General features: G+C 38.8%; 1 protein-coding gene across 1 annotated transcript; it reads left to right on the top strand.

Moving 5' to 3' along the window:
* The first annotated feature begins 4,320 nt into the window (after positions 1–4,320).
* Positions 4,321–5,732, top strand: LOC138874073 (uncharacterized). Its single transcript, XM_070152578.1, has 3 exons — positions 4,321–4,685; positions 4,792–5,089; positions 5,184–5,732. The coding sequence occupies exons 1-3, from the start codon at positions 4,321–4,323 to the stop codon at positions 5,730–5,732; spliced, it is 1,212 nt and encodes a 403-aa protein (XP_070008679.1).
* The last annotated feature ends 19,621 nt before the right edge of the window (positions 5,733–25,353 follow it).

A 25,353-nucleotide genomic window follows, 5' to 3' on the forward strand; every position in this document is an offset into this window, starting at 1 on the left:
CTTTAAGTTTGTAAATGACCCATAATAACTAGTCAACTTTGTATATTTATTAATTAAAAAATCCATCACCTATTTGTGTGATTGGGAAGCTAGGAACCATAGTATTGAGCACATCATTGTACCAATAGTGAATATGAATTCAAAAATAGACTGATCTTATTATTTGAACATTTTTTTGTTTATTTGATATATAATTCGAAGCGAAAGTAATGAATTCAATTGAACTCACGTAATTCTTTCTTGCCTCTTTATTTACAAGAAGCAGAGTGCCATTAGGAAAAACAATGGCATATGATAAATCTATTGAGATAAAGATAGAGGCGAATTCAGCACCCTTAGGGTAGGAGGGTCGCTGTCTCCCGATAATTTTTTTTAACAAAAAAATATGTATCTTTGTGTATATATCTTAAATATATATATATATATATATATATATATACATTGTGACAAATATATCAAATCAATATTTTTGTGTATGTGAAACATATATCCTGCCATGGAGATGTCATTTTGTTAAGTGCATACAGTTCGATATATATATATATATATATTATTGTATTATACATATATATATATATATATATATATATTGATATTGGCACCCTAAGACTCTAAGCTTAGGCAGCTGCATTGGTCGATTTAGGGGGTAATACTTGACTTTTAATGTGCTGCATAAGTTCGATCATACTCTAGCATTTACTCCAATTTTTATTCGACAGTGGTACCCCGCTACTTTCAAATTCTAGGTTCGCCTCCTGTTAAAGATGTATAGCAAAAATATGATATAGAAGATGTGGTGCTAATTTAAGCTTGCAGCAGTTCAGTATATTGACTTTATCTTTACATTAGAACGTCAAAACACAAAAGAAATAATGCGCCAGATGAAATGTTCCCTGTTGATAAGTAGTAGCTACCTTTGTGTAGGAAGAATATGTTAAAGCAATGATGTTGAAGAGATTAGGTATGTGAATAAAGCATAAAGTTCGAGGGACAACTAATAAACCAATCATAAACAATGATGTCGCATGCCTGTACGATATTCCTACAGCAGTACTACTATGTCTTTTCTCTATTAGTGTTAGGAATATTTTTGGTTTTTATTCGGTATTCAGTATACTTGTTAGAGTACCGATTAATTTGGGTTTGCATGTCGTAAGGTTTATTAAAAGAGAAAACGCTCTTTATCGTAACTTTTTCATTCTCAAAATTCAAATTTGAGACTTCTCATTAAAGGTGGATGGCTTCGTTGTGGTATAGAGAAGCGAATATATGCATGGCTTCGTCGATTTTTTAATTAAATATTTATATATAGATAATAAGTAAAATAAAAATATTAAGTATATGTAGAAGCCATGCATATATTCGCTCCTATACATATATCACACTGCCACCACGTAGGATTTTTTTTCTTTTTGGGTTTCCCATTCGGTGTTCGATACCTGTATTGGAGCCTGACTATATCTGAATTCGCGCCGCGTAGGGCCCTGCGCGCCCACATTCACATTTTCTTACACTACTTTGGGCACATCCGTTACAACGATCAATAGTAACCAGAAAAATTAAAATATATCTAGGATATAAAAAATTGAAGTTCTTGGTCAAGAAAATATTTCTTTTTATTCAGAATTTTTATTGGAATGAGTCTTGTACGTAAAGAATAATTTGTCGGTAAATTAAGCATTAAATCCATAGTAGAAGTTTTAAACTATTCTGAGAGCATCTTTTGGTATTTAATTTTTATGACTTCCAAATATTTCCAGCTCTAAATTCCTGTATCCTATTGTCTTGTAATAGCAGCCATGGCCGCCCCTAATTTCAACCCCAAGTCCCCAACTAAATAATTTGTCCAAATACTTTTATCAATTTTTTTATTTGGCCTTTTTTGTTCTATAATGAGATATTTGTACGAAAAATACATTTCTAATGGTCAGGAAAAATTGACGAAAATAGTTTTTTAATGTTTGGATAAGTTTAAAATAGTCCTTTAAATATACCGTTAAGCAATTTGATCTTTAAATTTTGCCCAAAATAAAACCTTTTGATCTTCGTCAAATATCTAACAAATTCCTCATGAGAACTGTGAAGAGATTTAACGAGAATTAACATTTGGAGGTGCAATTTTCATATTTTTCTATTATATTTTGGTCTATTTCTGATACCCGCAGAATTAAAATCTACTATATTTCAGGTGTCTGGTGCAATAGTTTTTACTGCAATTTTTGATAGTTGACGGGACTAACCTGATATTTTTTGGTAATTTTTTTTTTTGTCACAGTCCCGTTACATTTAATAGCCATAATTTGTTAAATATTTGACAAATACTAAAAATATTCACTTTTGACAAATATGAAGGACCAAAACTGTTCAAAGTGTATTTAAGGAACTATCTAAAATCTACACCAAACATGACGGATCATTTTGTTTGTGGCTGACCTTTTTCACTTGTAATTAATGGACATGTCTTTTGTTTGCTTGCGTGATTTTCTTTTTGTTTTCTTTCATATTTTCAAATTTTCTTTATGATAAAAGCAAGATTATATTATTGAGCATGATATATTTGGTTACTTTCGAGCTGCACGTTGACAAGGTTCTCCTAGGAGGAGGTAGCTTTTGCCATATATATATATATATATATATATATATATATATATATATATATATATATATATATATATATATATAAATTGTCTGTGTCTGACTTATAAGTCATGAATTTAAATCGTAAAATTAGTCACGAGTACTTGTATTAGGGTTGGTTGCTTATATTACAGTCCTTTGGAATGTGACTCTTTTCCGGATTCTACGTGAACGCGAGATACTTCGTGTACTGCGTTTTAAAAAAATATATATATACACACATACATATCAAGAAAAAGCAATTATTAGGTTCACTTCTTTAATGTGTTTCATGATGTTATTGATCTGTTTTTTGTTACGTAAACTGAAGTAAAAAAAGATAATGTGGAAGTTAGCATCTTGTCTTTTCTCTCTTTGTATGTATTTATGATTAAAGTTGATTATTTATATTCAGCATTCTAGCGAATTTCTTTTCAGCTTTTGTTGCCAACTCTTACATCGTTATACAAGGAAATGAAAAGGATTGAAAAACAATTAAAGTAGACATGACAAATAGTAAATTAAATAAATTAATTTTGAATATTTCCATATGGACACGCCAACTTCATTCTTACACCTTTAATGAATTGTGTAAAAACTTCGCCTTCATCTAATTAAACTTCATCCTACAAATCTGTTTGGCCAAGTAAAGGAGAATTTTGAAGATTGACAAAGGAACTGAGATATGGACCAGGTCCATCTTAGTGAAGCACAGATGTGGTCAACTCAAACATGTGAGATATACGTGAAGGAGATAAACCCAACTTACCAGAAGTGATATCTCCTGATCCTGATCGAAAATGTTGCATATTGGATAAGGAGAAAGACTCCTTATGCAAAGAGAACACGGTTTAAGAGAAAGATAGAGATAGAGGATGAGATCAACTAGAACTCTTCCACCAAGAAAGAGTAGCATCAGAATTCTAGCTAATCTCTATTTACTAACTCCATAAATATCAGTGTTGTTCTATTTTACAGGAAACACACATAAGCAGAAGTTAAACGTGAATTGAGAGCAAAATAGCAAGACAATTTTGCAAGCAATTTGTGTGTGATTCAAGCTTGCAAACCTGAAGCTACTTGAACCAGATAGAAAAACCAGTTCCAAGTGTTTGTCTTTTATTTCTAGTTCAATTATAGTAAGTGTTTTCATATTGTACCTTTCAGCTTATCTAGAAGCAATTATATTAAGTACTTAGAGTTTTCAAGTTAGATTTAACCTGAAGCTGTCGCAACAGTTGAGGTTGTGTGCTACAACGGGGTTAGAGTTAATCCTAAGTTTACAAAAGAGTTTTGTAAATGTAATTTTTGGCTCAGTGATTTTAGTGGAGAGTTTGGGAAAATCCTACTGAAAAGTAGGTCGTAGTTTTTTCACCTTTTGAGCCAGGTGTTTTCTATGTAAAATCTCTATGTTCTTTAATTTCTGTACTTATTATTTTGCAACAGTAGTAGTTGGAACACATAGAAGAACCGGGTCCTTCTATAATTAGGTTAAGCGAAAAATTGGACACCACACAAATCACCCCCCTCTTGTTTGGTATTGAAGTATAAAACATCAATTGGTATCATAGCGGCTTATCCTTGAAGAGGATATCACCTTAGGAACAGATCAAGATGAGTGCACCACCTGAAAACTGGGAAGGACAATCCACTGCTAGGCCTCCACTCTTCAATGGCTAGTACTACTCTTGGTGAAAAAACAGGATGAGAGATCACATCATCGGAGATGATTATGAACTATGGGACATCATTACTGATGGTCCCTTGGCTACCATGAAGAAAAATGCTGAAGGAGTGGATGTGCCAAAGACTAGAGCTGACTGCAACGCTGAGGACTTGAAGAAGTGGGAAAAGAATGTTAAGGCCAAGAAATGGCTTGTGTGTGGACTTGGTCCAAACGAGTACAGGAGAATTCAAAGTTGCACTACTGCTAAGGAAATTTGGTACACTTTGCAAGTGGCTCATGAAGGAACTCCTCAAGTGAAGAGATCAAAAAGAACACTGTTATATTCTCAATATGAGAATTTCACCATGAAGGAAGGAGAAACCATCCAAGATATGTATACAAGGTTCACAACACTAACAAATGAACTTAAATCTCTTGGAAGGATTATCCCTTAAAGAAGACAAGGTTGAGAAAATTCTGACTAGGTTTTTACCAGTTACTTGAGAAAGCAAAATCACTGCTATTCAGGAATCAAAGAACATTATCACTCTCAAGTTGGACAAGTTAATTGGAAATCTCACTACCTATGAACTGAGAAGGCAAACCATGAAGATGGATGCTCCCAAGAAGGAAAGAAGCCTGGCTCTCAGAATCACTGAAGGTGCAGATCTAGAGGAGGATGAAATGACTATAATCACGAGGGATTTCAAGAAGTATCTAATGAGAGGAAAGGGTTCTTCAAGAGGTGCAACTTACAACAAACCAAGGGTCCCTGAGAAACTACCAATGAGGGCTATTACAAATGTGGTAAGACTGACCACATGATCAAAAACTGTCCCTAGTGGGAAATTGAATAGAAAAAAGAAAGGGTTGAACGAAGAAACATGTTCATCCCAAGAAGAACAAAGGATCAACAAAGGCTATAGTTGCTACTTGGGGAGAAAGCTCAGATGAGGATTCAGAAGATGAATATAGAGATGAACAATCACTTATGGCCATTGGAGAATCACATGATGAACCAGAGGTAAGTGTGATTCATCTCAAAGACAAGATTAAATGTTTGTCTAAAGAAAGGCTATCTGAGTTACTGCTAGATTTCATTGATGAATCTGAGGTGATAAACAATGAAAAGGAACACCTGTCTAAGGAATGTGTAATCTTGAAAGCTAATTGCAAAAATCTGGAACTTAGGGCTGGTGAAAGTGATAGTAAAAATACTGAGTTGAAGAACCAGGTTCTTGAACTTGACACCACTGTGTTAGAGCTTAGATCTGAAAATTTAAAACTGAAATTAAGAACAGGTAAAAAGAAAGCTAATCACATACATCTCAACTTAGAAGAAAATCTAGGAAAAATGAAGGATGAGTTGTACAAAAAGGATGAGCAGATAAGAGCCCTAAAAGAAGATCTAGGCAAGGCTAAGCATGAACTAGACAGAAGTTGCAAATAGAATAAGTCCTCTGATGCACTGTCATGTCCACAAGAACATCACAGTAGCAATAAGATAGGACTTGGCTATGGGACCCCTGCACCTAAGTGGGATCCCAAAAGCAAGTACATCACACTTCCTGAGAACAAAATCTGCACACACTGTGGTAAGACTGACCACTAAAAAAGTGAATGTAATGCAAAAGAAAAGGCCAATCAAAAGAACAAAACCTTTGTTCAAGGAAAAAATATGCTGCCAGGATGGACTAAAAAGAATTTAATTCACCCTTTTGCTTATAGAAAGGGACCCAAACTAGTTTGGGTTCCTAAGACTAACCCCTGATTTTCTTTTACAGGTCCAAGTGAAGGAGAGCAACCAAATATGGTACATGGATAGTGGATGCTCAAAGCATATAACTGGAAGCAAGAACTAGTTCCTTTCACTTGAGGACCTAAAAGGAGGTAATATCTCCTTTGGAAATGGTAAGAAATGTGAGATCATTGGGGTTGGAAAGGTAGGTAAGACATACTCACATTCCATTGAAAATGTCTACTTGATAGAAGACTTGAAATATAGCCCAATCAATGTATCACAACTATGTGACAGAGGTAACTTGGTAGCATTCACCTTTACCAAATGTTTTGTGATAAATCATACCACTGACAAGATTGTTTTGCAGGGAAAAAGAGTAAATAATATATACATTGTAGATATGTCCACTCTTTCAGAAAATGAACTCACTTGCTTAAGTTTGTTGGACAATGATCTCCTCCTTTGGCACAAAAGACTTGGGCATGCTAGTCTAAGTCAACTCAACAAATTAGTCTCCAAGGACCTGGTGATAGGGCTACCTAACATCAAGTTTAAGGAAGACAAAGTTTGTGAGGCTTGTGCAAGGGGGAACCATGTAATATCCTCTTTTAAAATTAAGAAAGTGGTAAGCACAACCAGGTCGATGGAACTGGTTCATATAGATTTCTGTGGTCCAATGAGAACATTAAGCAGTGGTGGTAAAAAATATGTGATGGTGCTTGTCGATGGTTACTCTAGGTTTACTTGGACATTGTTTTTAACATCTAAGGATGAGGCATTTGACATGTTTACTGCCTTTGTTAGAAAAACTCAAAAACAACTAGGTAATCAACTTGCATCAATGAAGTCTGATCATGGAACTGAATTTGAAAATGCTAAGTTTGCTGAATTTTGTGATGAACATGGAATAGATCATAATTTTTCTGCCCCTAGGACTCCACAACAAAAAGGAGTAGTTGAAAGAAAGAATAGGACACTTGAGGATATGGCTAGGACTATGCTTCTTTCTAGTAAACTGCCCCATAGCTTCTGGGCAGAAGCTGTAAACACTACATGTTACATCATTAATAGGTGCATGACTAAAACTCTAGTAGAGAAGACTCCCTATGAGTTACTTAAAGGGAGAAAACCAAATATATCCCATCTTAGGGCATTTGGATGCAAGTGCTTTGTGCACAACAATGGAAAGAATTCCCTAGGTAAGTTTGATCCCAGAAGTGATGAGGGAGTATTCTTGGGATATTCTTCACATAGCAAAGCTTATAAAGTATACAACAAAAGAACTATGTGTGTAGAAGAAAGTATACATGTAGTTTTTGATGAAACTAACATTCTTTCTGAGAGACAAGAACATGAAGATGAAGCTATTGGGCTAGTAAAAGGGTTAAATGAAGTCACAGCCCAAGCTGAAGCTGTACCAGAAGAAGGAACGGGTGATGGAACAGGTTCTTCCATCCAGGGCAACCTGACAGGAGGAATCGAACAAAGAAGAACTGAATCTAATTCCCAAATGGAACCTGTCCCTGAGCCTGTTCCTCAACAATAGAACATAGGAGAAGCATCAAACAGAAACCAGTTGGTTGTGAAACCTTACAAGTATTAAAGTTCTCATCCCATTGAGAACATAATTACTGATCCAACTTCTAGAATTAAAACTAGATCTCAATTAAAGAATCTATATGCTTTTGATGCTTTTCTATCTCTTACTAAACCTAAAAATATTGCTGAGGCTTTGCAGGATGCATGCTGGGTAAATGCAATGCAAGATGAACTCAATCAGTTTGAAAAAAGTCAAGTTTGGCACCTGGTTCCAAGACCCAAGGACAAATCAGTTATTGGGACTAAATAAGTCTTCAGAAACAAACTTGATGAAGATGGAACTGTTACAAGAAACAAGGCAAGGTTGGTGGTTCAAGGTTATAGTCAGGAGGAAGAAATAGACTATGATGAGACATTTGCTCCAGTTGCAAGGTTGGAAGCAATAAGACTCCTCATAGCCTTTGCTGTATACATGGAATTTACTCTTCACCAGATGGATGTCAAGAGTGCCTTCCTAAAGGGCTACTTAAAGGAAGAAGTGTTTGTCAAACAACCTCCAGGGTTTGAAAGCAAGGAGTGTCCGGATCATGTATACAAACTAGACAAGGCACTCTATGGACTCAAGCAGGCTTCTAGAGCATGGTATGAATGACTATCCAAATTCCTGTTTGAACATGGCTACAAGAGAGGTAAAATTGATAGCACTCTATTCTTGAGGGAAAAAGGTAAGGATCTTCTTGTAGTATAAATATATGTTGATGACATAATTTTTGGGGCAACCACTAAAAAACTAAGTAAGGAATTTGCTAAACTTATGGGGAGTGAATTTGAAATGAGTATGATGGGTAAGCTTAATTTCTTCTTAGTCTTACAAATTAAACAAAACTCAAATGGAACGATGATCCATCAACAGAAATACACAAAAGAGTTTATTAAGAAGTTTAAAATGGAAGAATCAAAGGAAATAGACACTCCTGTTGCAACAGCCACAAAATTGGACATAGATGAACCTGGTTCATTTGTTGATCAGAAGTTGTATAGGGGTATGATTGGTTCACTTTTATATCTTACTTCCAGCAGACCTAACATTGTTTTCAGTGTAGGGCTTTGTGCTCGATTTCAAGCAAATCCAAATGAATCTCACTTGACTACTGTCAAGAGAATATTGAGATACTTAAAAGGCACTACTGATCTTTGTCTTTGGTATCCAAAAGGTAGTAACTTTAACCTAGTGGGATATGCTGATGCTAACTATGCAGGTTTCCCTGTGAATAGGAAGAGCACCTCAGGTATGGCACACTTCCTTAGTTCATGTCTTGTGTCATGGGCTACTAAAAAGAAAAATTCAGTGGCCTTATCCACTACTGAAGCTGAGTATGTTGTTGTTGCTTCCTGTTGTGCTCAATTATTGTGGATCAAACAACAGTTGATAGATTTTGGTATTGAAGTTAGTTGCATACCTATTTTCTGTGATAACACTAGTGCTATTAGTATGTCACGACACCAGTTCGCCCTCCGTGAACTATCGTGACGTCACCTAATCTCTACAACTAAGTAAGCCTAACAAATGCAGAAAAGAAACAATTTGCAAAAAGAAAATAATCTAATACCGAAATAACAAAATGAAATAGTGTTTAAGATACCGCCTGACACCTAACAGTACAAGAATCTCAACCTAACACTTCCCAAAATTCGGAACCCCATGAATCAAAAGCTAAGAGATACATAAGAAGCTCTAACTCCAGAAATGTCTAGCAAAAAGGAAAATACTGAAGGGCTATACTATTACAGAAAGATAGAAAGGGATTCCTCGGTCTGCGGATACGACAGATATACCTCGAAGTCTCTACAGAAGCGCCTCACCTCAAAGATGATAAGACTGAGTGGAAGTACCTGGATCTGCATATGAAAAACATGCACAGAAAGGGCATGAGTACACCACAACGGTACTCAGTAAGTGCCAAGCCTAACCTCGGTCGGGTAGCGGCGAGGAAAGTCAGGGCCCTACTGAGGTTAAATGAGATACAAGGTATAATAGTGTAAAAATAAGACAGTATAATAAGTGCAACAGTAAGGAGTAACACAGAATAGAAAGAAAAACAACAACTACTACAGAGGCAAAGTAAACACAGAGAGAAACACATCTCAACACAGAAATAACAACCGGGGATCTCCTAGGATACCGTCCTGCAGTCCCAAATATAAATATCCAGTGGATCTCCCGGGATACCGTCCCGTAGTCCAACTCATAATGCGAGGGAATCTCCCGGAATACTAATCCGTAGTCCCAAATGTAAATACTCAGTGCAGGGAGAATCTACCGGGTGCAGTCCCGTAGTTCCAATGTAAATGTGCAGAGGGATCTCCCGGAATACCGTTCTGTAGTCTCAAAGTAACATACAGGGGGATCTCCCGGGATACTGTCCCGTAGTCCCAAAGTAAACACACAGCAACAACAAAAAAAATACACAGTTCAATTCAAATTCCATACCAAGGTAAAATAGGTATTTCTAGCCTAGCATGCTGCACGTAATCCAAATAAGGCAGTTTGGGCAAGTAAAGCAATTAAGTCAATTAGACATGTTTCCCTAAGCTAACAACAAGAAAAAGAAACACAATTAAAATTTACTTAAAGAAAAACCGAATTTTTCAACAATTAGCATAAGTACGCACTCGTCACCTCACGTACAAGGCATTTCAAGTATCAATAATACCAAATTCTAAGAGGAGTCCCCCCTCCCCCCCACAAGGTTAGGGAAGCCACTTATCTCGAACCGGCTCAAAATCAACCCGAAACCACGTTTTTGCCACTAGTACTCGACTCCAAATGGCCCAAATCTATTCAATTAAATTGAATAATGTAAATAACATTTCAAGTAACTGATTCTACAAATAAATTCTAAACTAATACGTGAAATTAGGTAAAATAACCAAAATGCCCCTCGGGCCCACGTCTTGGAATCGGGTAAAATTTACATTTTCAGAATCCTCATACTCTCACAAGTCTAACCATACCAAAATTATCCAAATCTAATGTCCAATCCACAATCAAAACTTGAATTTTTTGTCTAAAAACTTTCCCCCAATTTTCATACAAATTCTAAAATTAAATGATGAATTCATATTTAGATTAATGGGTTACAAGAAAAAAAGAGTTAAGAATCATTACCCTATCGATATCTCTGAAAATCCCTCAAAACCTCGCTCAAACATTCTGCCCAGGCGCGTTCTTCTTCGCGAACGCGAGACAACGGTGGCGAACGCGAGACAACGGTCACGAACGCGATGCACTAAAGTTCCATTGGCCAGTCTCCCTCTTCTAGAATGCGATGCCCGAGCCACGAACGCAATGGTCATTTCTCTTCTCCTACGCGAATGCAAGACAACCTTCGTGAACGCGTAGGCACAAGGTCCTACAGCCTCGCAAATGCGGGAGCTCCTTCGCGAACGCGAAGTGATAATTACTCACCAGCCCCAGCTCCTCTTTGCGAATGCGAGACTCCACTCGCGAACGCGTAGAATGAAAACCACAACTGACCGCTGCAACATTTTTTTGCAATTTCTAAGTTCCAAAAATGACCCGTTGAGTATCCGAAACATACCCAAGGCCCCCGGGACCTCAACCAAACATGCAAACCAATCCTCAAACATCATTCAAACTTTTTCCAATCTTCAGAATGCTCAAAACAATATCAAAACACTAATTAAACAACGGATTCAAGCCTAAGAACTCCAAAACTCTCAAATTACGCTTTCGATCAAAAAGTTTATCAAACCTCGTCCGAATGACCTGAAATTTTGCAAGCACGTCACATTCAACACTACGGAGCAACTCCAACTTCTGGAATCCCATTCCGACCCCGATATCAAAATCTCACTATCGAACCAAAAACTTCAAAAATTCGACTTTCGGCATTTCAAGCCTAAATAAGCTACGGACCTCCAAAACACAATCCGAACACACCCCTAAGCCCGAAATCATCCAACGGAGCTAACGAAACTGACAAAATTCCATTTGGAGGCTATCTTCATACTGCTCCAACTACGGTCCAAATTCTAAAGGTTAAGCTCTCATTTAGGGGCTAAGTGTCCCAAAACACTCCGAAACTCAAAATCAAACATCCCGGCGAATCAAAATAGCAGAAATAAATATGGGGAAAGCAGTTAATAGGGGATCAGGGGGTTAATTATTACAACGACCGGCCGGGTCATTACATAGTATGACTATGAACCGGTTCATTATAAGAGAACTAAGCACATAGATGTTACACACCATTTTTTGAGGGACAACTATGAGAAAGGACTGATTACTATAGAATTTTGTGCTACTGATAAACAGATTGCTAACATCTTCACAAAAGCACTGAGTAGAGAGCACTTTGAAAGGAACATGTTAGAATTAGGGATGATTAAGATCGCCTAATGGGACCAGTTTAGAATGCATAATGAAAAATTGAAAAGAAATAAAATGGATTTTTTTTTGCTTAGAAAATTTGGAACTTGTGTAAATATCTAGATTAATATTTGCTTAGTCTCATATTGTAAATAGTATACTCCCGTGACATGTGTTGATATGACTCACTGATCTCTAATAAAATTTTCTCTATTTTGGTAAATTGAGGCATGATAAAGAGGATTCTTAGTGAAGAACCTGGTTCATCAGTACTGGTTCATCTGAATAACAAGGTATGTTTTCTACACTCTGCACAATTAAAAATATTAATAATTAATTCATGAGCAGAGTCCTACCTATGCTCAAAAACGTCAGAAAAACCTATCCTTTTGAGTTTGAACCAGTTCCATCTCTATTAGAATCCTCACCGTATAAAATGCCTAGAATCTTGGGAAGCTTAACCGCTCATTCAACCTGAAATTTCAGGTTGATTGGACTTTTAGTTGACTACAAAAAGCCGTCGTTTGACATTAATTAACCCTTTCTCTTTAAAAACCATCATCATCATCACCGCCACTCTCATAATTCTCTAAACCGTCAATTCTCTTTCATTTTCTACTCTTCTCTCTTCCAAAAACCCAATTCAAAAATCCTCTTCTAGAATTAGCAAAGATGACCAACCCCCAAGATAACCCATGCACTCTTCCACCTCCTACACGCTCTGATTCCTCCACTACTCCTCAACCTAGCACAACCCCCCAACCTAGGAGAAGGCGGGTGAAGATGCTTGCTCGCAAAACTGTGGCTATAGGTGCTCTTTCAAAGAAAATAAATGCCAAATTAAAGGCTAGTCAAGTTCAAGATTCTGAAAATTATGATGATTCTTTCAAGTCTGCAAGTGAGGGGGAAGGAACTGCGTCTTCTGATTCTGAAAAAGGGCAAAATCCCCCTTCTGAGGTACATTCTATTCTAGTTGAAAATTTAGAAAATCATTTTGTTCTAGTTGGGTCTGTTATGAATGTGGAAATACCTGAGTCAAGAAGGAGAGGAGGTAACAATAAAAGTGAAAAGGAAAAAGAGAGTGGGGGTGTGAGTAGTGATGTGAGGGGAAAAGGGAAAGAAGTGGCTGATTCCTCACCCACTTCTGAAATAGTTAGACCAACTATCTATGGGGTTGAGCATGAAAATGTGGTAGAGAGTAGCAAGAAAATAGAGGGAAGTAGTTCAGGGAGGATGCTGAAGGGCTGGTCAATCTCAGTTCACATGCAGATGAACCCGATTCATCTATTGAGGAGACCCTAACAGACCTTCTGAAGAAAGTGGGTGCAAGCTATAACCACAAGAAAAGGAGAACCCCAACACCAAAAGCTCCTAGCACTACAAAAACTACCAAGAAAAGGAAGGCTACTTCTCCAACAACTATTGAGATTCCTCTACCAAAAGGAATGGCCACAAGGAGTAAGTTGAAGCAGAGTGAGGATGAGTTAAAAAAGGCTATGGCAGAAAGCAAGAAGAAAAGAATGGACAAAGGGAAAGCTAAGGTTGTAGAGCCTGTTGAGGCTGTTGATATGGATATGATGGACCCGGTCCCTCAAGATAAACATGTAACTGTGGATGTAGAGGTTCAGACCCATAAGCCAAAGAAAACCAAGACTTCTTCAAAGAAGTCTTCATCTATTTCCAAGGCTGCTGAACCTTCTTCTTTGGCTAAAAGAACAAGGTCTAATGTGAAAGCCAAGTAAGTTAAGATTACTGAGGAAGAAGATTCGAGTGGTGAAGAAGAGGGTGAATCTGATTATGAACAAGATAAGCTAGCCAAGTTTGGTAAATGAAAAATCTTGAAGGGTAAATTGTTGAAGGATTTGGAGGAACCAGGGATGGTTCGACTGGTTAATGCTCTAGTTATTTAGGGCTGGAAGGACATGGTCCTTCAGTTAGATGGCAGGCTGACAAGAAATGAGGTTATTGAGTTTATGGCTAATGCAGAGGTCAAGGATGGCAGAGTTACCAGTCAGGTGAAAGGGGTTCAAGTGATGTTTGATGCAAAAGAGCTGGGTGAAATCCTTGACATTCCTTCTGAAGGGTATGATAACTACACGAGGCAAAGAGGCCAAGTATTGTTACAACCCATATCCACACGCGTTAGTTCATGACATATATTAGTTAGCATAAATCCAAGAAGGAATTACCTTTGAGATGATAAGAAGTTAATCCTATTGGTCTTAAGTGATACAAGGGTGTATAAGGGTGATTAACAAGTATTAGAAGTTAAACGAATCAAGGATATTGAAACTCGTATTTTCAGGTAAACCTAGAGGTTCTTAATACATTCAAGGTCATGTATTAAGGTGTTTGAATCATATAATATCCGTATCATAAGTCTTGAAGTCAAACGAGTTATGAAACAAAAGTCGACAAACGTTGTCGCAACTTAGGTTCATAATTTTACTTAAACATTAGGTTAAATGTTTCTAAGCTTTTCTCCTAATTTACAAGGAATTACGGGGTGATCTACCCACCAAATTAAAGATCTATGAGTCTAGTTTCCAACTCATTAAACAGTTTGTCAATACAATCTCTAAGTATAGAGATATTCATATTTTCACAAGCCTGCGCAGATTGGTAGATGACAAGTAGGTGCATCACCTACTTGCCAAAATGATAGGACAAAATTAAAAGACCTAAGTCGACCAAGAGAGGACTTTTAAGGGGTTATGAACTCAGTTATTTCATCCATATTTCATACCCTCAAAACCAAAGTTAACCCCTGCAACTCCTCCCTAAAAATCCCACACAAACCCTAATCGATTTTCCCTATCTTTCAAGTTCTATTTGAAGGTAAAACCTAGAGTTTGAAGAACCAAGGGAAGGGCTGAGTTATCCAACAAGTAAGGTAAGTTACTGCCATATTTTATACATTTTTATCTTCTATGAATTCATGGTAATTCGTTCTATGCATGTAAGAACTAACAGGACGGTGATCGGAAGCAGTGAGTTCGAGTTATTCACTTGTAGCGGACTGTTTTGTGTTGCTATTGGGCTGCGTGTTTTACTACTATTTTGTGGAGATTTGGAGGTGTAAGGGTGTGGAGGAACACCATATATATGTAGGGTTGTGGGCTAATAGTTATTCATAACATTTCCGGGTCGTTTGACACGACTACGGTGTCGTCGTATGTATGATGTAATTAGGTTGTGCGTGGACTATTTTGGGAGGCTCAATATGTTTATTATTGATGTTGTTTGGGAAGTTTGGTGATTGTTTTGAATGGTGTGATGTCATATATATAGGGGAGGTGCTGTCCGTTTCAACGTAAAATAGGTTGTGGTCGATACATAATAGTTATGACGCTTAAATGATAACGATAGTACCGTTTCTCTTATTGTAGACTAAGGAGTTGTGACAATTGCATAGCTTGTGATTGGGGCAGTATATACAAGGTATGTGAGGCTATCCCTTTTCTTCTTTTGCACGACTCCAATTGTACATAATGTAATGAACGAGCTTCCAAAGATACTCTACTCTTAGAAGCTAGCAGTACTTACATTGCTTTCCCTCTTATGGAACGATTGATGTTAATGTTGCTTCTCTTATTCTTATGTTATCAATGTTGTTGGTGCTTCCTGATTCTTATAAGGTTCGTAATGAAGAGTTGGTCCTATTAACGTGTATAGAGGATACCGACCTTACGTCACTCCGAAAGGTTTAGAATATGATTCCATGAGTCGAGCATGAATTATATATATGTATCTATTTTACTATACAGAGTCGCGCTATAGTTGGCTGAGTACGAAACATATTGTGCAACCACTGATCGGTTGGGTTTTACCGAGCTCCACGTGGCCGAGTACGATTCACCCGAGCCTTATGATGGCCGGGTACATTTTTTACCAAGCCTATTATGGCTGGGTACGATATGATGATGATGCTGCCCACAGAGGTGTATGTTTTAAAAGTTTATGTATACATATATATGTATCATGCATTTCATGTCAGTAGCCCTCAGAGGTACTCAGATGTTCTAGGTTGTATATTCTCTATCCCTACTTACATTACTGTTCGTATTTATGGTTCCCTGCCTTACATACTCAGTACTTTATTCGTACTGACGTCCTTTTATTTGTGGACGCTGCATGTCGTGCTGCAGGCCCTAATAGACAGGCAGGTGCAACTCCCCCGCCACAATAGGTTGTCCAGTTCAACAGTGATTGGCGAGATCCCTTCTTCGGACTTGCCGTGGTCTTGGTATGCATTTTTGTTATAGACATTATGGGTATGTCAGGGCCCTGTTCCGGCTATGTTGCAACACTTATGTTCATTTAGAGGCTCATAGACAAGTGTCGACTCATGTATAGTTTGGTATGCCTTGTCGGTTGGTTTTTGTTGTATAGTCTTTCATGGTAACGTGGTAGCTCGTACCTTATATGTAGTTTCTTGATTGTCTGGTCATCCCCTGCTATGTATGTTCATGCCATCATATTTTATTGCTGGTTTTCCATGATCCAGGTCTAACATTTATATTGATCTCGTCAACCCTAAAAGATAATAAAAAATGGGTTATTATAAAATGTACATTGGTGCTCGGCAAGTATGGTCGGGTGCTAGTCATGACCCTCCAGTTTGGGTTGTGACAAACTTGGTATCCGAGCAAGTCTATCCTAGGGATTGTTTATGAGCCGTGTCTAGTAGAGTCTTGATTATGGATGTATAGCGCGCCACATTTATAATCAAGAGGCTACATGACATTTAGGGTTGTTACCTTCTTCCTGAATCTAGATCGTGCGTAGAGTTGAGTCGTAAGTGTTCGTATCTAATATTCACCTTGTTTTCTTTCAGTGATGCCTTCGACTAGGAAACAAACAATTAGTAGACGGCTTGATACAGGTGCGGGAGAGGGTACCAGTCAGGTGCCCCAAGCCAGAGCAGGCCAAAGTGAGGCTCAGAGTGAGATGTCGTCTCATACCTCATCTACCCCATCTCCTCCAGAGGATATTAGGAGGCACCCAGCACCTCCAGTTCCTCCGTCTGGCACTACAGACCAGGATATGCGGAGTGCTTTGCAGTTATTAACTAGCTTGGTAGCTGCTCAGGCTCAGAGGCAGAATACATGTGCTGCTGATAAACCAGTTAGTACGAGAGTTCGTAATTTTATTAATTTAGACCCTCCAGTGTTTACCGGATCAGACCCCAAGGAGGACCCGCAAACTTTTATTGACCAGGTTCATCGTACACTGTGGGTTATGCATGTTAGTGATATAGAGGCATTAGAGTTGGCTTCTTATCGGCTACGGGATTTAGCGGTTTTCTGGTATGATAGTTGGGAGAGATCTAGGGGTTTGAACGCTCCTCCAGCTGTGTGGAAGGAATTTTCTGAGGCCTTTCTTCGTCACTACTTGCCAGTTGAGATACGACGAGCTAGAGCTGATAAGTTCTTGAACCTTAGACAAGGTAATATGAGTGTGCGAGAGTACAGTATGCAGTTCGATTCTTTAGCAAGGTATGCTCCCCATATGGTGGCCGAGATGAGTGATCGGGTGCATTTGTTCATGAACGGATTGGGACCATATCTGATAAATGAGTGCACGACAGCCTCCTTGGTGGAGGGCAAGGATATTTCCCGTATTCAGGCTTATGCCCAGACCCTAGAGGATCGTAAGCTCTATCAGAGGGCAGATAGGGAGCAGGATAGGGGCCAACATAAGAGGGTGAGATTTTCAAGGTATTCTAATGAATTCAGAGGCAGTGTCAGGCCCCAGTCTTCGAGGAGTTCGGCGCCACCTGTAGCTAGTGCTCCCCCACAGTTTCAGAGGCCTCGATATGATCGGTTTACCCATTCTGGTCCAGGTCAGAGTTCGCAAGCATCAGGCTCGCAACATCACATGGATCTAGTCAGACGAGACCCACAACACCACGTTGTGATCAGTGCGGCAAGGCTCACTTTGGACTGTGCCGTCGAGGTTCTGATGCATGTTATTCTTGCGGACAGCTTGGCCATATGATGCGGGATTGTCCTAACAGGGGAGGTGATGGTATGGCTCAGCCGATTGGATCTATGTCTGCTTCTTCCTCATCAGTTCGACCTCCAGCACGGGGTTTTCAGCAGTCGATAGGTCGTGGTAGATGTAGAGGTGTAGTGCCGAGTTTGAGGGGTGGTCAAAATCGAACCTATGCTCTAGTAGGTCGACAGGATCTCGAGTCGTCTCCAGATGTTGTTACAGGTATATTATCTGTGTTTTCTTACGATGTATATGCGCTGATTGATCCAGGATCTACATTATCATATGTTACACCCTTTGTGGCTAATAAGTTTGGTATTGAACCTGAATTGATAAGTAAACCCCTTGCGGTATCTACTCCGATAGGAGATTCTGTGATTGCTAGAAGGGTATATATAGGTTGCACTATGATGATTTGTAGTCATCAAACCTCGGCAAATTTATTTGAGTTAGAAATGATTGACTTTGATGTGATAATAGGAATGGACTGGTTGGCCTCATGCTATGCAAATGTTGACTGTCATACGAAGATGGTTAGGTTTCAATTTTCTGGTGAACCCATCATTGAATGGAAAGGGAATATTGCTACACCAAAAAGTAGGTTTATTTCCTATCTTAAGGCAAGGAAAATGATCTTAAAAGGTTACATTTATCATTTCGTTCGCGTTAGGGATGCAGAGGCGAAACCGCCTACTTTACAATCAATCCCCGTGGTCAACGAATTCCCAGATATTTTCCCAGATGAACTCCCAGGCCTTCCTCCTAAAAGGGAGATTGAGTTTAGCATTGATGTGTTGCCTGACACACAACCGATCTCTATCCCTCCATACAGAATGGCCCCGGTAGAGTTGCGAGAGTTGAAGGTGCAGTTGAAGGACTTGTTGGATAAGGGATTCATTAGACCTAGCACTTCACCTTGGGGTGCATCAGTCCTATTCGTGCGGAAGAAAGACGGGTCGTTATGGATGTGTATCGACTATCGAAAGTTGAATAAGTTTACTATAAAGAACAAGTATCCACTTCCAAGAATTGATGACCTGTTTGACCAACTCTAGGGTGCCAAGTATTTCTCCAAGATTGATTTAATCAGGGTATCATCAGGTGAGGGTTAAGGAGAAGGATATTCCAAAGACGGCCTTCCGGACAAGATACGTGCAATTTGAGTTCTTGGTGATGTCGTTCGGGCTAACAAATTCCCCAGCAGCTTTTATGGATCTCATGAATACTATATTTAGGCCCTATCTTGATGTGTTCGTGATTGTATTCATTGATGACATTCTAGTATATTCTCGTTCGGAGGCGGAACATGCGGGCCACTTGCGGATAGTATTACAGACGCTTCAGGATCGTAAGTTATATGCTAAGCTCTCCAAATGTGAATTTTGGCTGAACTCAGTAGCGTTCCTTGGCCATGTGATATCTGACGAGGGTATTAGTGTCGACACTCAGAAGATCGATGCAGTAAAGAATTGGCCGAGACCTACAACACCATCAGAAGTCCGCAGCTTCCTAGGGCTAGCAGGATATTATAGGCGGTTTGTGGAAGGGTTTTCCTCTATATCATCACCATTGACTAAGTTAACACAGAAAGCTACCAAGTTCCAGTGGTCTGACACTTGTGAACGTAGTTTTCAGGAGCTGAAGAATCGATTGACATCCGCACCAGTGCTCACTCTTCCTGAAGGAACAGAAGGTTATGTGGTATATTGTGATGCCTCAGGTATAGGTTTGGGGTGCGTATTGATGCAGCGTGGGAAGGTGATTGCTTATGCATCAAGACAATTGAAGAAGCATGAAAAGAATTATCCAACCCATGATTTGGAATTGGCTGCAGTAATATATGCTTTGAAGATATGGCGGCACTACTTATACGACGTCCATGTTGACATCTACACAGATCACAAGAGTTTACAATACATCTTCAAGCAGAAAGAGTTGAATTTGAGGCAGCGTAGGTGGCTTGAATTACTGAAAGACTACGACATCGAGATATTGTATCATCCCGGTAAAGCCAATATTGTGGCAGACGCTCTCAGCCGTAAATCAATGGGAAGCTTAGTACATATTGAGGCAGGTAGATGGAGGTTGGCTAAAGAGCTTTATCAGCTATCCAATATGAGAATCAAATTGTTAGACTCTGATGACAGAGGTGTTACTGTACAGAATACATCAGAATCATCTTTGGTAGCTGAGGTAAAAGCACGGCAATATGAAGATCCTATCTTAGTACGATTAAGAGAGAGCATTCAGCAGTGTAAAAGTATGGCTTTTGAGATCGAAAGAGAAGGGGCACTGAGATACCAGGGCCGATTATGTGTGCCTAATGTGGCAGGGTTGCGAGAGAAGATTATGAATGAGATTCATCAATCCCGATATTCCATCCATCCCAGCTCGACAAAGATGTATCATGATGTCAAGGAGCAGTATTGGTGGGATAACATGAAGAAGTCTATTGGAGAATTTATAGCCCAGTGTCCCAATTGTCAACAAGTAAAGATAGAACATCAGAAACCCAGTGGATTGCTTCAGAATATAGAGATTCCGACCTGGAAATGGGAGGTGATTAATATGGACTTCATTATTGGATTACCTCGCTCTTATCATAAGTTTTACTCCATCTGGGTGATAATTGATCGACTTACAAAATGTGCCCATTTTCTGCCAGTTAAGACAACTTACACGGCTGCAGATTATGCGAAGTTGTATATCAAGGAGATTGTTAGGCTTCATGGTGTGCCGATATCTATTATATCAGACCGAGAAACTCAATTTACAGCTAACTTTTGGAGGTCTTTTCAGAAGGTTTTAGGCACACAAGTGAATCTCAGCACTGCATTTCATCCGCAGACTGACGGACAGGCTGAACGTACCATTCAGACACTGGAAGATATGCTATGAGCATGTGTTATAGATTTTAAGGGAAATTTGGATGACCATCTTCCACTCATAGAATTTGCCTACAATAATAGCTACCATTCCAGTATTAAAATGGCCCCATACGAGGCACTATACGGGAGAAGATGTAGATCACCAGTTGGATGGTTCGAAGTCGGTGAAACAGAATTATATGGGCCAGATTTGATTCACCAAGCTATTGAGAAGGTGAAAGTGATACAGGAGCGATTGAGGACGGCACAAAGCAGGCAAAAATCTTATTCCGATGTCCGACGTCATGATCTGGAGTTTGAGGTTGGTGATTGGGTTTTCCTGAGGATCTCACCAATGAAGGGTATTATGCATTTTGGGAAGAAAGGTAAGTTGAGTCCAAGGTATATCGGGCCGTATAAAATTCTTCGACAGATTGGACAGGTTGCTTATGAGTTAGAATTTCCATCCGAATTGGAATTTGTCCACCCGGTATTCCATGTATCTATGTTGAGGAAATGTATTGGAGACCCTTCTCGAGTCGTCCCTATCAAAGATGTACCGGTTACAGAGGACCTATCATATGAAGAAGTGCCAGTGGCTATATTAGATCGACAAGTCCGCAAGTTGAGAACAAAAGATGTAGCTTCCATCAAAGTATTGTGGAGGAACAAGAATATGGAAGAAATAACATGGGAAGCAGAAGAGGAGATGAAGTCTAAATACCCGTACCTATTCCAGAATGAAGATAACAAGGATGCTGGTGGAACACATGATACATTGGAAGGTGAAATGGCTCTATGAGGTAAGCAATAACTTGAGAATACTCTTCCTTAATACAAAATGGCGATATGCAGATAATGTACATGTCCATAATGCTTTTCATACTCTTGTAAGGCCATACATTGAGTTAACCGCTTGCAAGTTTGTCCTCTATTTATGGGAGAAACTTGACTGGAATCCACGATGATTTAAACTCCCCATGAACCCTTACATTCAAGGACGAATGTTCCTAAGGGGGGAAGGGTGTTACAACCCATATCCACACGCGTTATTTCATGCCATATATTAGTTAACATAAATGCAAGAAGGAATTACCTTTGAGATGATAAGAAGTTAATCCTATTGGTCTTAAGTGATACAAGGGTGTATAAGGGTGATTAACAAGTATTAGAAGTTAAACGAATCAAGGATGTGGTAACTCGTATTTTCAGGTAAACCTAGAGGTTCTTAATACACTCAAGGTCATGTATTAAGGTGTTTGAATCATATAATATCCGTATCATAAGTCTTGAAGTCAAACGAGTTATGAAACAAAAGTCGACAAACGTTGTCGCAACTTAGGTTCATAATTTTACTTAAACATTAGGTTAAATGTTTCTAAGCTTTTCTCCTAATTTACAAGGAATTACGGGGTGATCTACCCACAAAATTAAAGATCTATGAGTCTAGTTTCCAACGCATTAAACCGTTTGTCAATATGATCTCGAAGTATAGAGATATTCATATTTTTACAAGACTGCGCAGATTGGTAGATGACAAGTAGGTGCATCACCTACTTGCCAAAATGATAGGACAAAATTAAAAGACCTAAGTCGGCCAAGAGAGGACTTTTAAGGGGTTATGAACTCAGTTATTTCATCCATATTTCAGACCCTCAAAACCAAAGTTAACCCCTGCAACTCCTCCCCAAAAATCCCACACAAACCCTAATCGATTTTCCCTCTCTTTCAAGTTCTATTTGAAGGTAAAACCTAGAGTTTGAAGAACCAAGGGAAGGGTTGAGTTATCCAACAAGTAATGTAAGTTACTACCATCTTTCATACATTTTTCTCTTCTGTGAATTCATGGTAATTTGTTCTATACATGTAAGAACTCACGGGACGGTGATCGGAAGCCGTGAGTTCGAGTTATTCACTTGTAGCAGACTATTTTGTGGACTGTTTTGTGTTGCTATTGGGCTGCGTGTTTTACTACTATTTTGTGGAGTTTTGGAGGTGGAAGGGTGTGTAGGAACACCATATATATGTAGGGTTGTGGGCTGATAGTTATTCGTAACATTTCCGGGTCGTTTGACACGACTATGGTGGTCGTCGTATGTATGATGTAATTAGGTTGTGCGTGGACTATTTTGGGAGGCTCAATATGTTTATTATCGATGTTTTTAGGATGTTTGGTGATTTGTTTGAATGGTGTGAAGTCATATATATAGGGGAGGTGCTGTCCGATTCAACGTAAAATAGGTTGTGGTCGATACATAATAATTATGACGCTTAAATGATAATGATAGTATCGTTTCTCTTATTGTAGACTAAGGAGTTGTGACAATTGCATAGCTTGTGATTGGGGCAGTATATACAAGGTATATGAGTCTATCCCTTTTCTTCTTTTGCATGACTCTGATTGTACATAATGTAATGAACGAGCTTCCAAAGATACTCTACTCTTAGAAGCTAGCAGTACTTACATTGCTTTCCCTCTTATGGAACGATTGATGTTAATGTTGCTTCTCTTATTCTTATGTTATCAATGTTGTTGGTACTTCCTGATTCTTATAAGGTTCGTAATGAAGAGTTGGTCCTAATAACGTGTATAGAGGATACCAACCTTACGTCACTCCGCAAGATTTAGAATGTGATTCCATGAGTCGAGCATGAATTATATATATGTATCTATTTTACTCTACCGAACCGAGCTATAGTCGGCCGGGTATGACACATATTGTGCAACCACTGATCATTTGGGTTTTACCAAGCTCCACATGGCCGGGTACGATTCTACCGAGCCTTATGATGGCCGAGTACATTTTTTACCAAGCCTATTATGGCTGGGTACGATATGATGATGATGATGCCCACAGAGGCGTATGTTTTAAAAGTTTATGTATACATACATATGTATCATGCATTTCATGTTAGTAGCCCTCAGAGGTACTCAGATATTCCAGGTTGTATATTCTCTATCCCTACTTACATTACTGTTCGTATTTATGGTTCCTTGCCTTACATACTCAGTACTTTATTTGTACTGACGTCCTTTTGTTTGTGGACGCTGCATGTCGTGCTGCAGGCCCTAATAGACAGGCAGGTGCAGCTTCCCCGCCACAATATGTTGTCCAGTTCAGCAGTGATTGGCGAGATCCCTTCTCTGGACTTGCCGTAGTCTTGGTATGCATTTTTGTTATAGACATTATGGGTATGTCGGGGCCCTGTTCCAGCTATGTTGCAGCACTTATGTTCATTTAGAGGCTCATAGACAAGTGTCGACTAATGTATAGTTTGTTATGCCTTGTCGGCTGGTTTTTGTTGTATAGTCTTTCATGGTAGCGTGGTAGCTCGTACCTTATATGTAGTTTCTTGATTGTCTGGTCATCCCCTGCTATGTATGTTCATGCCATCATATTTTATAGCTGGTTGTCCATGATCCAGGTCTACCGTTTATATTGATCTCGTCAACCCTAAAAGATAATAAAAAAAAAAGGTTAGATAAAATGTACATTAGTGCTCGGCAAGTATGGTCGGGTGCTAGTCATGGCCCTCCAGTTTGGGTCGTGACAAGTATGGACTCCCTTCCTACTGCCTTTGCCATTACTAGGAAATTTTGTGATGTCACAAAAGTGAATGAGGCCAAGGTTGTGCATAAAAGTGAGATGAAGCCTTGCCACAAAGTCCTATTTGAATTTGTCAACAAGTGTTTGCTGCCTAAGTAAGAAAGAAGACACATTGCTAACTATATAGATTTGGTTTTGATGGAGTGTCTTGAAAGTGGAAGATAGATCAACTGGCCTGCGTTTATGATCAAGTTACTTGATAAGGTTATCAATGGCTCCAAGGCACATGTCACTCCTTATGGGTTTATTCTCATCACTATTCTTGATCGTTGCAAGGTTCCACTGAAGAAGTAGGAGATGGCCACAAGCAAAGACTATTTTGGAATCAACACTTTGATTGCTTGTGACTATGAGGTCAATGCCATTCCCAATAAACCTGGTTCATCTAAAAATACACCTAGTAAGGTCAGAGCTCTAGTACAGGAGAGTAGGGCAAATGATTCTAAGTTCGCTAGGCTGAAGGCTCGTTTAGCAGAGGTTGAATCTGAGAGAGGTGCTCTCAGAACTGAGCTCATAAAGAAAAAGGAGAAGAATGATGGCATTCTTCAAGACATGCCACACCTTCTCCAAGATAAGACTCAACCCTCTAGTTCTTCCAAGCCTTAAGTTCTTTAGCCTTCATTTCCTAAACCTTGTCTAGACCTTTCAGTGACCCAGATTAGGGATTTTTCTTGTTTTGCTCACGTTTTGACTATTTTTGTTTCTTTTTGTGGATTGTGATAGAATCATATTCTCTATCAATGAAGTTTTTTGTTTTTGCTCTTGTTGACTGTTTATATTTCCTTAATACTTTGAATATGTTTGGTTGATTAATGATGATTAATCCATGATTTCACCTGTAGTTGCCTCAGTGACCATGAGTAATTGTTAAAATTTAGGGAATTACACTGTGTTTATGCAACTTTTCGATGATGCCAAAAGGGGGA

This window comes from Nicotiana sylvestris, chromosome 7 (genome assembly GCF_000393655.2).
Source record: "Nicotiana sylvestris chromosome 7, ASM39365v2, whole genome shotgun sequence".
Lineage (NCBI taxonomy): Eukaryota > Viridiplantae > Streptophyta > Magnoliopsida > Solanales > Solanaceae > Nicotiana > Nicotiana sylvestris.